The sequence below is a fragment of the Pelecanus crispus genome, chromosome 5 (assembly GCF_030463565.1).
Source record: "Pelecanus crispus isolate bPelCri1 chromosome 5, bPelCri1.pri, whole genome shotgun sequence".
In the NCBI taxonomy this organism is placed as follows: Eukaryota; Metazoa; Chordata; class Aves; order Pelecaniformes; family Pelecanidae; genus Pelecanus; species Pelecanus crispus.
The window spans coordinates 39171459-39183881 of NC_134647.1; the positions used below are offsets into that span (position 1 = coordinate 39171459).

The window sequence follows — 12423 nt, forward strand, 5'->3', positions numbered from 1 at the left end:
TGGGTGTACCACCTGTGAAGATTACACAGAGCACATTCACATTCCTCATTTGGTTTACTGGCTTCTGCCTTAAGCTTTTATTGGGAAAAGTATTGATAAAAAGAGAAGAAAATTGGATGAGATATGTCAGCTCACTGATACTAGGCCTGTTGTCAGCACAGGAGAAGGCTTTGTGCTACAGCTCTGGTACTAGACAGCTTCTAGTGTACGGAAACTCCTCTTGTACATGATCTCCTCCCTTTCCACTTTTTGAGAAATCTAAATGTGCACTCCACTTTTTTTTTTTTTTTTCCCCTTTCAGTGCTCAGACAAGTCATGCTTGAGAACTCCTTCTCTAAAAAAGAGAGTGATCGATATCAACTTGGAAGGGAAGAAGGACTCTGGAATGTTAAAATACATCAGGCACCAGGTACTGACTAGGCCATACACTAGTGAGGGGGGCTGATACATAGATGTCAGGTTAGACTGCAACAAGAAGGAAAATGTATACAGATCTCTAAGCCCCTGTGAAGAACTGTTGTTCCTGAATATCAATCAAGTCAGCCCTGCATGTTTTCCCCAGCTGAGTAATGCTAAATGTAAGCCTCTTAAGATAACCCCATCAAAGAATCCTTTAAACACATAGCTCCATTAAATCACAGTCTGTATCTCTGGTTTCCCATAGTGACACATGCATCAAAACTGGGGATAAAAAAAAAAAAAAAAAAATTTAAACTTCCACAAATGTGTTTCAATACAGCCTGTCAGTTTACAGCAATAGTTTTCTTTGTTTTCTTGTTCAGTGTTCCTGAAAAAGCAACAGGCTCTTCACAGACCTGTTCTTGGCAGTCTGTGAGATTTTCATGAGTCTGTATTGCTGTTTGTGCACCACCTTGGGAGAGTCTGGCTTTCCTTTTGTCCTCTTTATTAGTGTTTTGGTGACATGAGTGACTAGCAACAGACTCAAGGAACTAGCTTGCAAACACTGCTCTTTCAGTGTAGGCTGAAAGCAATGTTCTTCTGTAGAGCATTACCTGAAGTAGCTGAAACTAGTGGTTATCAGTGGGTAATCTGCAGACCAAAACTAGGGTAAAATTGCCGAGTGTGTTGTTCACTGTGGATAGTTTGCACAGCTCAACTGTAAGGCATGGCTTGGTTTTTTGCAGGTAATGAGCCTCTCCCCTGCACCTTTGTCACTGCTAATCAAGGCAGCTCCTATCCTCACGGAAGAGATGTACGGGGACATCCAGCCAGCAGCGTGGGAGCTCCTGCTCAGTGTGGATGAGCACATGGCTGGAGCAGCAGGTAAGAGAACAAAAATACTTAGTATGGCTACCCTGGCTGCACAACTCACAGTAGATCACAGGGCCTTGCAAGACGGCTTTGTAGTGGAGGAGTCTTAAAGACACCAAGGGTTTCTTGGGGACTGTTTGGTTTTCATAGACCTTCATGCGTTTTTGTGCTCTGTACAAAAGAGGTGGTCAGAGGATCAGGAAGGCAATCTCTCAGACCCTGGTTGTGGTGGATGATTAGAGAGCATCAAAACTAGTTTCTGTTTTTAGCTGGGTTTCAAAGCAGAGGAAACACAGTGCTTTAAACTGTCCGAAGTTTACTGAAGCATTTTGTATGTTGCCTCATGGAAATTGTTAGTGCAAGGTGAGGGCTGCTGCAAAAACTGAGAAAAGGGGTGAGAGTGGAACTGTCATAGATCCTCCATTGTGCTGAAAGGAAAATTTTCATGTTGCATGGACACAGCAGCATTGGTCAATAAGTAGTCTTATGGTATGTTATTTATCTAAATTTTCCATTTCCACTTGGTATTAAATTGTGCAGATGACATTTGCTGATGACACATAGTTGAGAGGCATCTTTAAGAAAGGAAAAGATTAGAACATCATACACCTGTGAGAGTATTACCTTGAAAAAGGAATTCCAGGTATGGGATGAAATTTATTACTACAAAGTGTAACATTATGTCCCTGCAAACTAATAAGAACTGTTCTGTTATGAGCTTGGATCTTCTCCCATGGAATTGATACAGGTATGGAGGAATTCAGAGTATATCAGCTGGCCAGAAGATGACTGACTGACCGAGTAGAATTCAGTTATGGAAACAATAAATACAGTCAGGATGTGTCAGAAGAGGTATTTTATTAGAAACTCAAAGTATTAATGCTGTTGTAAAGCACATTGTACAATTATCTTGAAGACAGCACACCCATGCACAATTCCAGTCACTGAAAAAAGAGACATTTACATGGGACAGGTACAATGAAAGACTGTTAGGACAGGAGAAAGAATGAAGAGCCTCTATGATAAGGACATTTATTTAATGGATTCAGGTGAAGACTGAGAGGGGATACTGTTGCTGTCCATAAATACAGCAGACCAGACAAAGAGGAAAAATTATTTAAGCCATGGTAGCATAAAGATGAGCATGAATTTTTTATGACTTTTATCTGGAAAACAGAATATCTCTAACCACCAGAAAAGAGAGCAAATGCTCTTAGGTTTAAGAGTTTGTGAAAGGGATTAGATGATGTGACTCAGGAGGTCCTTTCTAGTCCTATTGTCCTGTCCAAACACTCATAGCCAGTGTGTGCTAGTGGCAGATGTTCAGAAATCATGAGCCACAACCCTAGGAACTGTAAACATCCCTCACACACAACACACAGATAGCTTAAATAAAGCATAAATAAAGCAATCAAATTTGTTTGTAAGCCAATATCCCACAACTTTCAAATTCTACCTTTCTCCTCACCCAGCACCCAAAGAAATGGCTTAAAGATCGCCATCTTCTCCAGATTTGCGCACCTAAGGGAGCCATCACGGGTGTTCTTACACTGAAGATTAAATTACAGGCATTTTTATCAAAAGCTGCTAACAACGCAAGTGTTTTGAAGTGCCCCTCAGACATCACTCCCCTTTTCATCACACTTCATTCTTGCTTACCAGTCCTTCATTTTCCAGAGCTGGCAATGAATTTTGCCCTGAAGTCCATTGTTTGACTCCACATCTCATATTCTTCATGCTTCTCTCAGTTTCCATCTGCTCCACCAGTGCACTGTGCACTTCTTCAGCCCACAGGTCTTCTCTGTGCTCTCCCCTTCACCTTTACGTTTCCCGGGTCAGATGTGCAGACAGGAAGAGAAAGGAGCAAAATAAAGAAGAGAAACCAGCTGTCTGAAACTGCACTCCTTCCTCCCCTTGAAGTCCCTTTCTGGGGGAATAATTTTGGATACTCTTTCTCCCTTATCAAAAACTTGCCATGGCTCACAGGGAAGGGAACAAAGCTTTGCTGCGCTTCATGAGGAGTGCTAGCTGGCTGCTCCTCCAAAGCAGCCTCTGAGATACATCTTCCTCCTTCTCCCCTTCCTGAAGGGAGGATAAAAATCCATTTCAGGGTCTGTAGTAGCTTGTTTAGTAGCGAATGATTTTAGTAGCCTCAGCATAAATTACATTCATCAAGGTAAAAACCTGAAAACTCAAAACGTTGCTGTTCTCAGGCTGGATAAAAAGAACTCCTGTGTCAGTGTACAACAGCACCATCTACTGACCTCTTCCAAAGGTTTGTTCCTTTTTTTAGTTAGTTCAGTATGAGCTCACACTTTGAAATCAGTCCTACTAAGACTTGACATAGTTACATTGAAAACATCAACAAGTAGAAAGTTCTCTGAGCTGGTGAAACTGGAAGGTCCTTACAGATTTGGAGCAGGGCTTTGGAGCAGGAACGGGCGCCTTCGCAGTGCAAGGCAGGACCTAGGCAGTCGAAGAGCAGCCTTGTTTTTCTGCAGATGTTCAGACTGCCTCCCGTCAGCACAGCTCTCATGCCCGGCACCTTCTGAATAAGTGCTGAGGGAAACACGATGGCAAGTGTCCTCTTTCTACTGTGGAGGAACAGCCACCAAATCTAAAGAAATTTCCTCCAGTGATCTGTGGTGAGCTACTGGTCAAAGAAGCTATGGACTCTGTGACACCCACTGAACTCCCACAGCAACACTTCCCCCTGCTTTTGTTTCCTGCTCAGCACCCCTCAGATACCCATCCAAATTAATTGGCCTCCATCGGTCTGGAGTTGGACTATGTCTGTCTATATTCAAATATGCTCCAGTGAAACAACTATAGGCCAGCTCAGCTTCTATTGTGCTGTTTCCCATTGGGATATGGTCCTTTGTCTCCCAATTTATAGCAAATCCATTTTCTCTTGGAAGCAGACTGTGATCATTGCATGGTGCCCATTTAACTAAGAACATTTCTTTCTGGTTTTATCCATGAAAATAGACAGGTGAGACCTCTACTGGGGCACTGCCTCCTACTCTGAGGGGAAGGCTGAGCTTCTATTAAACCAGCCTTCATTAATCATCACAGAAATCATTTGGAAGTGGAATCTTTGAAAGCCAAACTGAATTAGCCCTGTTACTTCAAGAGATGTTTCTTATTTTAAACCAGTTATGGCTGATATTTTAGTGAGAAGAGCAAAACTGTGTTTTAGTTTAAAAGCAGGTTTTCCAGAACCTTTTACAAGCATCACACAGAATGCTGTGTGGCTCCAAAAGGTGGAATCACACATACTTGGTTTCATGAAGCAGTACAATTTTCGCTAGGTCTCGTAGACTGCTGATCTTATTTCTGGAGCCAAGATTAGTTTTCTTTTGGTGGGGGTTTGTACGGCCGCAGTTTTTCTCTGCCAGATAAACACATTATTAAGGAAAACAGATGATCAGATGTTCTCTCCCTGCAGCTGCCATGTTCCTGCTGTGTGCTGTGAAAGTGCCAGATGCTGTTTCTGACATGCTGATGTCCGAATTTCATCACCCAGAGACAGTGCAAAGACTGAATGCCATTCTCAAATTTCACACGCTCTGGAGGTTTAGGTATCAAGTCTGGCCAAGGATGGAAGAGGGAGCACAGCAGATCTTTAAGGTAGATAGGACACATGAAACACAATGTTACCATTTACCGCTTGCCTTGTGGGATAGATGTGTAATGACACGCTGCCATGAAATTGCCTGAAAATCTGTTTAGAGAAAAAAATGGTCGTGTAAGTCACGCTAGTGGGGGTGGTGATGTGTAGAACTCCTGTATAAAATGAGGAGTGTAACAGGGACACAGGTCAGGAAAAACATTGGAGAAAGAAAGGAATCTGTGTCACATACGGTATTACAGTGTAGTGAGATATGGAGCTGGGAAAAATTTGCAGAGGTAATTAATATCTTGGGGACTTGTGCTCACATTTAATTAGCAGTACCAACATTAATAATGGTCTACTGTAACACAATGTCTTTTGTGTCTTTGTTAGATCCCTCCTCCAAGTATAAACTTCACTCTGCCTTCTCCTGTCCTGGGGATGCCATCCGTGCCAATGTTTGACCCCCCCTGGGTCCCTCAGTGCAGCGGGAGTGTCCAGGATCCTATAAATGAAGATCAGTCGGTAAGCAGAGACATTGTGAGGGTAAGCACGGTTTTTATTCCACAGTGGCATAGGGAAAGCTAAAGCCAAAAGATGTGGGCTGAACTCTGAGTTTTCTTGTCTTCCTCAGCTGGGAAAAATCTAGTACACTGTCCATGTAGGGCACACGGAATTTCCTACATGGGCATAAGGCTTTTCTGATTGTTCACTGAGGTACTATACTGCATATCATATCCCTGTGAAGGACAGTAACTCAGATCTTAGGAGCCCACAGCTGTTCTCTCTCCAAGAGAAGATTAGTTCACTTGAACTGTCTGACAGACCATTTTCTCTACACTGGTTCATGTGGCATCTTTTGAGAGAAGTCTGCACCAAGGCTTATTGTAGACATAGCTCCAAGAGTCTCCTGGTGAATCTCTGTTCAGCGAGCACTAGTCTGATTTGTATGTCACTGAGGTCTCTGGCAGAAAACACAGGATGTGTGCATCTTAACTAACAGCTTCAGGCTGTGTTTCTTCTCTTTTCTTTCTGACAGAAGTCATTTTCAGCCAGAGCTGTGTCGCGTTCTCATCAGCGAGCGGAGCACATCCTGAAGAACCTACAGCAGGAGGAAGAGAAGAAGCGACTGGGCCGGGAAGCCAGTCTCATTACTGCCATCCCCATCACTCAGGAGGCCTGCTATGAGCCAACCTGCACACCAAGCTCAGAGCAGGAAGAAGAAGGTGTGCTGCAGGGCCAGGAACTGCATTCCAGGAACCCGAGAGCACCTGCCACCAATATAGAGCACTGCTTAGGGGTGTGATGTCCAAGAACATTGATTACTAGTGTTAGGAAAGTCCCTGCTTTGGTGTGCTCAGGAATGAAATTTGTCTTTCCTAACTTTAACCCTTTAGTAATTGAAGGGTGGGAGGAATCACCCTTTGACAGTATCTGTCTTAGGAGTCTTAAGACACATAGCTTAGGATAGGCTGAATTCCCTGAACTCCAGGGACACCTGGAGTTTTCTACCTTTATGGGAACTAGTGGGGGAGCCTAGATGACCAGCTCAACGTCAGTACCAAACTTTCAGATGGCCAAAGTTACATGACATGACTCATGAAACGCTTAGTCTTTGAGTAAGGATTTTCATTGGTCCAGGCCAACAGAGCACAAAGATTTCATTAAAGGCATTCCAAGGTATGTGCCATTAGGTGAGGACAGTGATTTTCAGATCTAAACATACATTGGGAAATCTGTGAGCAGAAATCCCATTTCTTAGGAAAAACTAAGCACCAGCGACCATGATGGTTAACAGGATGTAGGTGAAAAGAAGTATAGAGCTGATTCAGTTACAACATGACTCACCAAAGCACTGAACACTCTTATAGAACAATGCTCTGCTGGTTCCTAAAGCATGAGCAAATTACTTATTTGACTGATCTTTATAGATTTTAAATTGTGCCTTTTGAGTGTTACCTCACTTGAATTTTCAATGTTCCCATTTGGTTGTAAGTGCTGTCCTTCAGAAAGTTCCCTAAAGTCTCTCAGTTGGATCTGGATTGACATTTCCCATTCTCTTTGTCAGTAGAAGAAGTTGCCAACCTGGCCTCCCGCCGTCTCTCTGTGAGTCCTTCCTGCACCTCCAGTACATCTCATAGGAACTATTCTTTCCGTCGTGGCTCTGTCTGGTCAGTGCGGTCAGCAGTCAGTGCAGAAGGTGGGTTGACTTCACTCTGCAGTATCCTTTCCTAGGATTTCATCCACTGGCCTTTCCTGTTGACCCATAAAGCTGGTAGCATTTTTCTTTCACTGAATGTATTCCCAAGCTTGAGCCACTTTATAATATATTACTGCCCTGCATTACTTTATTCATTCCTGCTGTCACATCGTCTTCCCTTACCTCTCATGTTTCATTCACAGAGTAGTGCCATGGAGAGCACTCTGGCTGCAAAATGGTAATGAAATGGGATTTCATCAAAAAGAAAATGGGTTCTGTACATGAAGAGAAACGTGAATTGAATAAAAACATATATTTACAATGAAAATTCTTGATCAGGAAGTTGGCTGGAAGCTCAGTTTCTTCTTGGAGATAGCAGTAAACCTACCATGCTTGCACAGTGATCAGACAGCCTATCATTTTGTTGTGTTTGTACAGCACCTAACATAAATGTGTACCTTAACCTGCCTGGATAATACCATGGCTTATTCACTAACACTCACCTTCTACTCTTCTTACTGTTGCAGATGAAGAACACACTACAGAGCATACTCCAAACCATCATGTGCCACAACCACCTCAAGCTGTGTTTCCAGCATGCATTTGTGCAGCAGTGCTCCCCATTGTTCATTTGATGGAAGATGGAGAAGTCCGGGAGGATGGAGTAGCTGGTACTGACCTAGATTAAATTTCATGTGATTCTTGCCACCCTTGGGTGGCAGAACCTGCCAGCAATTTGAACAATGGCTTACATTTGTTAGGTGCCATAACTGAAGTGGAAAGGAGGTGTAACACAACCTTGTATTCACAGTTCATGTTTCCTAGAAGTAGCATGTGCTATATACTGCTATGGGTATATATGTTTCTTAAAAAAGCTTATGAATAATATATTAAATCTTCACAAGCTACTTGAAAGTAGATTCACAACAGAAATGTGACTTCGTAGGGTTTTTCCTTTTTTCCTCCATTATTTGTGTTTGGTTTTGAGGGTTTTTTGCTCTTTTGGGGCCCTAAAAAAGCTCCCAATTCAAAAAAGATGTTGAGAAGCTGGAAAGGGTCTAGTGGGGGGATACCAGAGTGGTAAGAGTCCTAAAATAGGTGTTCTGTGAGAAGTGATTGCAGAAGCTGGGCTTGTTTGGTGTGATATAAAGGGAACAAAGAGTTAGAGGAACTCTAACTTAGAGGTTGCAGCGGGGAGGTTCAAGTTAGAAATTTGGAAGGAAATTCATAACCAGGAGCATAGTCCAATCTCTGTGGATACCCTGTCCACAGCAGTTATTAAGCCTTGGCTAGTCAAAGCCATGGTTGACATAATCTGATGTTGGTGACAGTCCTGCTCCAAGCAGGGCATGGACTAGAGACCTCCAAGAGGTCTATTCCCACCCACATTTCTTTGATCCTATGACAAATGGAAAGCCACCTATACACAGCTTGAACATTTTGTTTCTGGTCTGTGATCTATTTGTAAAGTCATAATGCATTTTTTTCTGTATTTGTTTCTCTAAAATATTTCTAGGTGGTGGACTGTTGCTGTTCCTTCCTTTCTCATCACTCATCATGTTACCTGACTGCATATTTAACTTTCTGTTACATTTTGTATTCAGTTTTGGGTGGGTGTAGTCAGCCACCTAGACAATGTATTTGTCATTTTGTGATCAGGGACTGAGTACTGAAGAAAAAAATGAACATTTCTCTGTCGTTGTTAATCTTCACAGGATTGCAATTAATTACACTGAGGAGTTTATCATCAACACAATTCCCTGCTGACTATCTAATACTGTTCAGCAGTACCAGATAAAATCACCCAATGAATCACCATGAAATTTAATTTCTATGCATGTACAAAAAAGTATATGAATTTATGTTTTTTAATGGCCAGATTTGTCCATCTGGAGTTGTGAATCCAAACAGTTATTTCTTTATTATTCCTCTGAATACAGTGGTGAAGTGCTTCTTGCCATATCCCCAGTAGCTAGGGAAGGTTCAACCATTAGACCTATCATTATTGCTTGAGATGACTGCACTGGTGACTAGGAATCCTACTGCCTCATAGAGGCTCCTGTGTGTTTCAGTACAAAATGCCAATTGTGGTAGAAGGAACTTTTCGGAACTTTTGCGTCTAAATGTACCAGTTCAAGGCTTTTCCAAGGGAGACGGTTTTGACTTTGTTTTCTTTCTCTTTTATAGTAAGCGCTGTTGCTCAGCAAGTCCTGTGGAACTGCTTAATTGAAGACCCTTCTACAGTTCTGCGCCATTTCCTTGAGAAGCTCACAATCAGCAACCGACAGGTAAACTCTTCTTCTCCACAGTGGGTGTATGTATTGCTTAGAGCAGGGGAGCACAGCTGCAAGCAGAATCACTCTGTAGGCATCACTGGAGAAGAACATTTGCTATTATAACATAGCTCAAAGTCTTTTAGGCCATATCATCAGTTGGCTTCAATCTCTGTCCGCTAATGTAAATGGGACATAGCTGATTTACCACAACTAAGGATCTGACTTGCTCTAAGCCAAGCTTTGAACAGCTGCTTAACGAAGCACAACCCTTTCCATCTAACACAGGCAATATTGCCTCACTCGTGCCACTCTGTTCAGCTGTCTCTGAAAGATGGGGGTGGCCTTGTCTCTCCCTGGCTTATTAGGCTGTTTTCTAGTGCCATGGCTAAGCTTTATGGAAGAAAGGCATACCAGTTCTGACTGGATGAAAGGCAGCGAGACTCTCCATACCACTTTCTCAAGTGCCACTCAGTGTACAATATCAATAATATCACTGTCCTCATCTTCCAAGCTACCCCTAAGAGCTGACTACAAAATGAATATCAAACCTCAAGAAAGGCCAGGAAAGGCTGCTTTTTGTTTTCTTGAGTAATCAGGTCTCAGTGGCCTCACTATTCCTGAGACTTCTCAGCCATAGTCCCCAAAGCTTCCATTTAAGTTCAGAGGGTTGCTTTGTTTGTTAAGTATCTTTGAAAAGGAAGCTATATGCTGTCCAGCCTCAGCGGCCTCTGAGCTAGCACAGGCTGCTGGTTTACCACCTCTTCATAAGCCTACTACAACCATGAGTACAGAACACAGAGAACAGGTGTATTTCCTTGGAAGCTTTCAGTAGATGTATCATTGGCATGGGTTGTCCTACGCATATTCATGCCCCTAACAACAGCTCAAATCTGCTGTGGGTTAAGATGATGAGGGCCATGGAAGAAATTTATGATACGGTCTGTCTGTCCTTAGCTGACAGTGAGATTCCTTCCCCACTACACCCCCTTCCCACCATAAGAAATGTATTCGTCTACATTTAAAGCAGGCAGCCTCTAAAGGAAGAAAAGTTAGATTCTGTCCCCACCTCCTACTCAGCAGCCACAGCTATTGAGTTGAGCTGAACTAGATTTCACAGATCATCTAGGTAGTCATTTGTTGTGATAAGAAACACAGGGATTATCACAGGGAGAGGGGTGCAGAATCAGGATGCTACAGTCAGTACAAATTGCAATAGGATGCATTGGCCTCTCTCAGATAAGAAAGACTGCCCTGAGTGCTGTGCCTGGGGCCTTATTTTGGGAAATGTGGGAGCAGTCACAAGCATATAGTTCTAATTTATGCACCAAGAGACAGAGCTGAACAAGGGACTATGGAAAAATGGGAAGAAACTAAACCAGGGAGGACAAAAGGGAGAAATCCATTCTCCATTTTGTGAGGGAAAGAAAAACCATTTGATCTTCTTCCAGGATGAGCTGATGTATATGTTAAGGAAGCTTCTGTTGAACATTGGAGACTTCCCTGCCCAGACATCTCATATCCTCTTTAACTACTTGGTGAGTAGCTTGTGGATCCACTGTACAGCCCAGAATCTCACCTCTTGCCTGTATGTGTCCTAAGAAGTTAATGTCACAATCTGCAAGGAAATAAATGCTCTTAACTTTTCTTTTATAGCTCATACCTGCTTCTGGCTGTGAGTGCAAGTCACCAGGCATACAGCAGCCTTTCATTCCTTCTAGGAAGAGGAAAAGGAACCTTTAACTTTTTATTAAGCAACCTGTCAAGGATTTCTGAATTGAACCATGGACAACGAGTTGTAGACCAACAGAAGGATCCCAGTGCCAGAAACCTTTAATTATTTTACTTAATTTTGATTCAGAAAGTTCTTTGGTCTTGGACAGTCAATAGGAGCAAATCTAGTAACTTCTTTCTAGACTGTGGAAAATGCATTTGCTGCAGTTCTTTCAGTTAGGAGATGAAAAAATAGGCAAGATGTATGCTACTCCAGGAGCCCTCTGTTGTTTGTGAGTTGTCTAAGTGGTGGCACATCAGAGCAGAAGGCATAGGAATTCTCTTACTACAGAGGTTCTCCCTTTTCCTCATCTTCAATGGCTTTTAAGGCTGGGCTGCAACAGTACTTTTTGCCCCCACCCCTCATCCTCTCTAGAAAAAGGAAGAATAGTACAGGCAGATTGTTCTGTAGTATGTATAAACTTTCAGGATGCAAGTTTAATGAATTTATCCCTCTGAGTGAAGAAAGGCAGAAGAACAATGTTCTTGTTCTGTGTTTTTGCTATGCTCTGCACAGTTAAAAGTGTGTATAACCTGATATTCCTCTTACTACCTGCAGGTGGGACTGATCATGTATTTTGTACGCACCCCGTGTGAATGGGGAATGGATGCCATTTCTGCCACACTTACCTTCCTTTGGGAAGTGGTGGGTTATGTAGAAGGACTGTTCTTCAAGGATCTCAAACAGACTATGAAGAAGGAACAATGTGAAGTGAAGCTGCTGGTGACTGCCTCAATGCCAGGTATAAGAAATGAGTCTTTAAATCTCCTTCACTTCCAAGTTCACAACCCCTTCTACCAAAAAGGAGATCCATCAGAACTGGATCAGAAAAAGACCTGCTACAAATGGCTGCATATTCTAAATCAGTTTTCCTTGAGTTGAGGATTCAGTCAGTAAAATCCACCTCTAATTCCCTAAGATTTAGAAACCCACTTTAAGAGCTCTAAAAGAAGCAAACAGAAAGTGAATTAGAACAATCTTTTCAACCCAGAGCTTTGTGCCAGTTGGGCTGTGAAAGGCTGTCAGGATGATCATTGTAAGACTGTACCATTCAGACTCAGTTTGATTTGATGCAACCTCTCATTTAAGTCTTGAGAGGGCCCAAGAAGAGCATGCTGTGAGCCTAGGATGTCACAAGTCAGGCAAGAGATACCTTGCTGAAAAACAGATGTGACCTTTTAGGTTTGTTCCTTCCTCAGAGTGGCAGTTGCTCCTAAAGCCAGCTCAGTCCTTCAGGAACAGATCGATTTCTCATTAACTGTAGAAGTGTGAGACTATGCTAACACTACCT

At 42.6% G+C, this 12423-nt stretch overlaps 1 protein-coding gene across 3 annotated transcripts in view; it reads left to right on the forward strand.

Moving 5' to 3' along the window:
- UNC80 (unc-80 subunit of NALCN channel complex) overlaps nucleotides 1-12423 on the forward strand; it is a 133336-nt gene that overhangs the window by 75829 nt on the left and 45084 nt on the right. For all 3 annotated transcript variants that reach the window (XM_075710650.1, XM_075710649.1, XM_075710651.1), the window contains 10 exons: nucleotides 302-409; nucleotides 1146-1284; nucleotides 4721-4902; nucleotides 5279-5410; nucleotides 5925-6111; nucleotides 6954-7085; nucleotides 7613-7756; nucleotides 9273-9373; nucleotides 10810-10896; nucleotides 11691-11874. In XM_075710650.1, coding sequence (XP_075566765.1) covers nucleotides 302-409; nucleotides 1146-1284; nucleotides 4721-4902; nucleotides 5279-5410; nucleotides 5925-6111; nucleotides 6954-7085; nucleotides 7613-7756; nucleotides 9273-9373; nucleotides 10810-10896; nucleotides 11691-11874 — 1396 coding nt within the window. The remainder of the gene's footprint in view (nucleotides 1-301; nucleotides 410-1145; nucleotides 1285-4720; nucleotides 4903-5278; nucleotides 5411-5924; nucleotides 6112-6953; nucleotides 7086-7612; nucleotides 7757-9272; nucleotides 9374-10809; nucleotides 10897-11690; nucleotides 11875-12423) is intronic.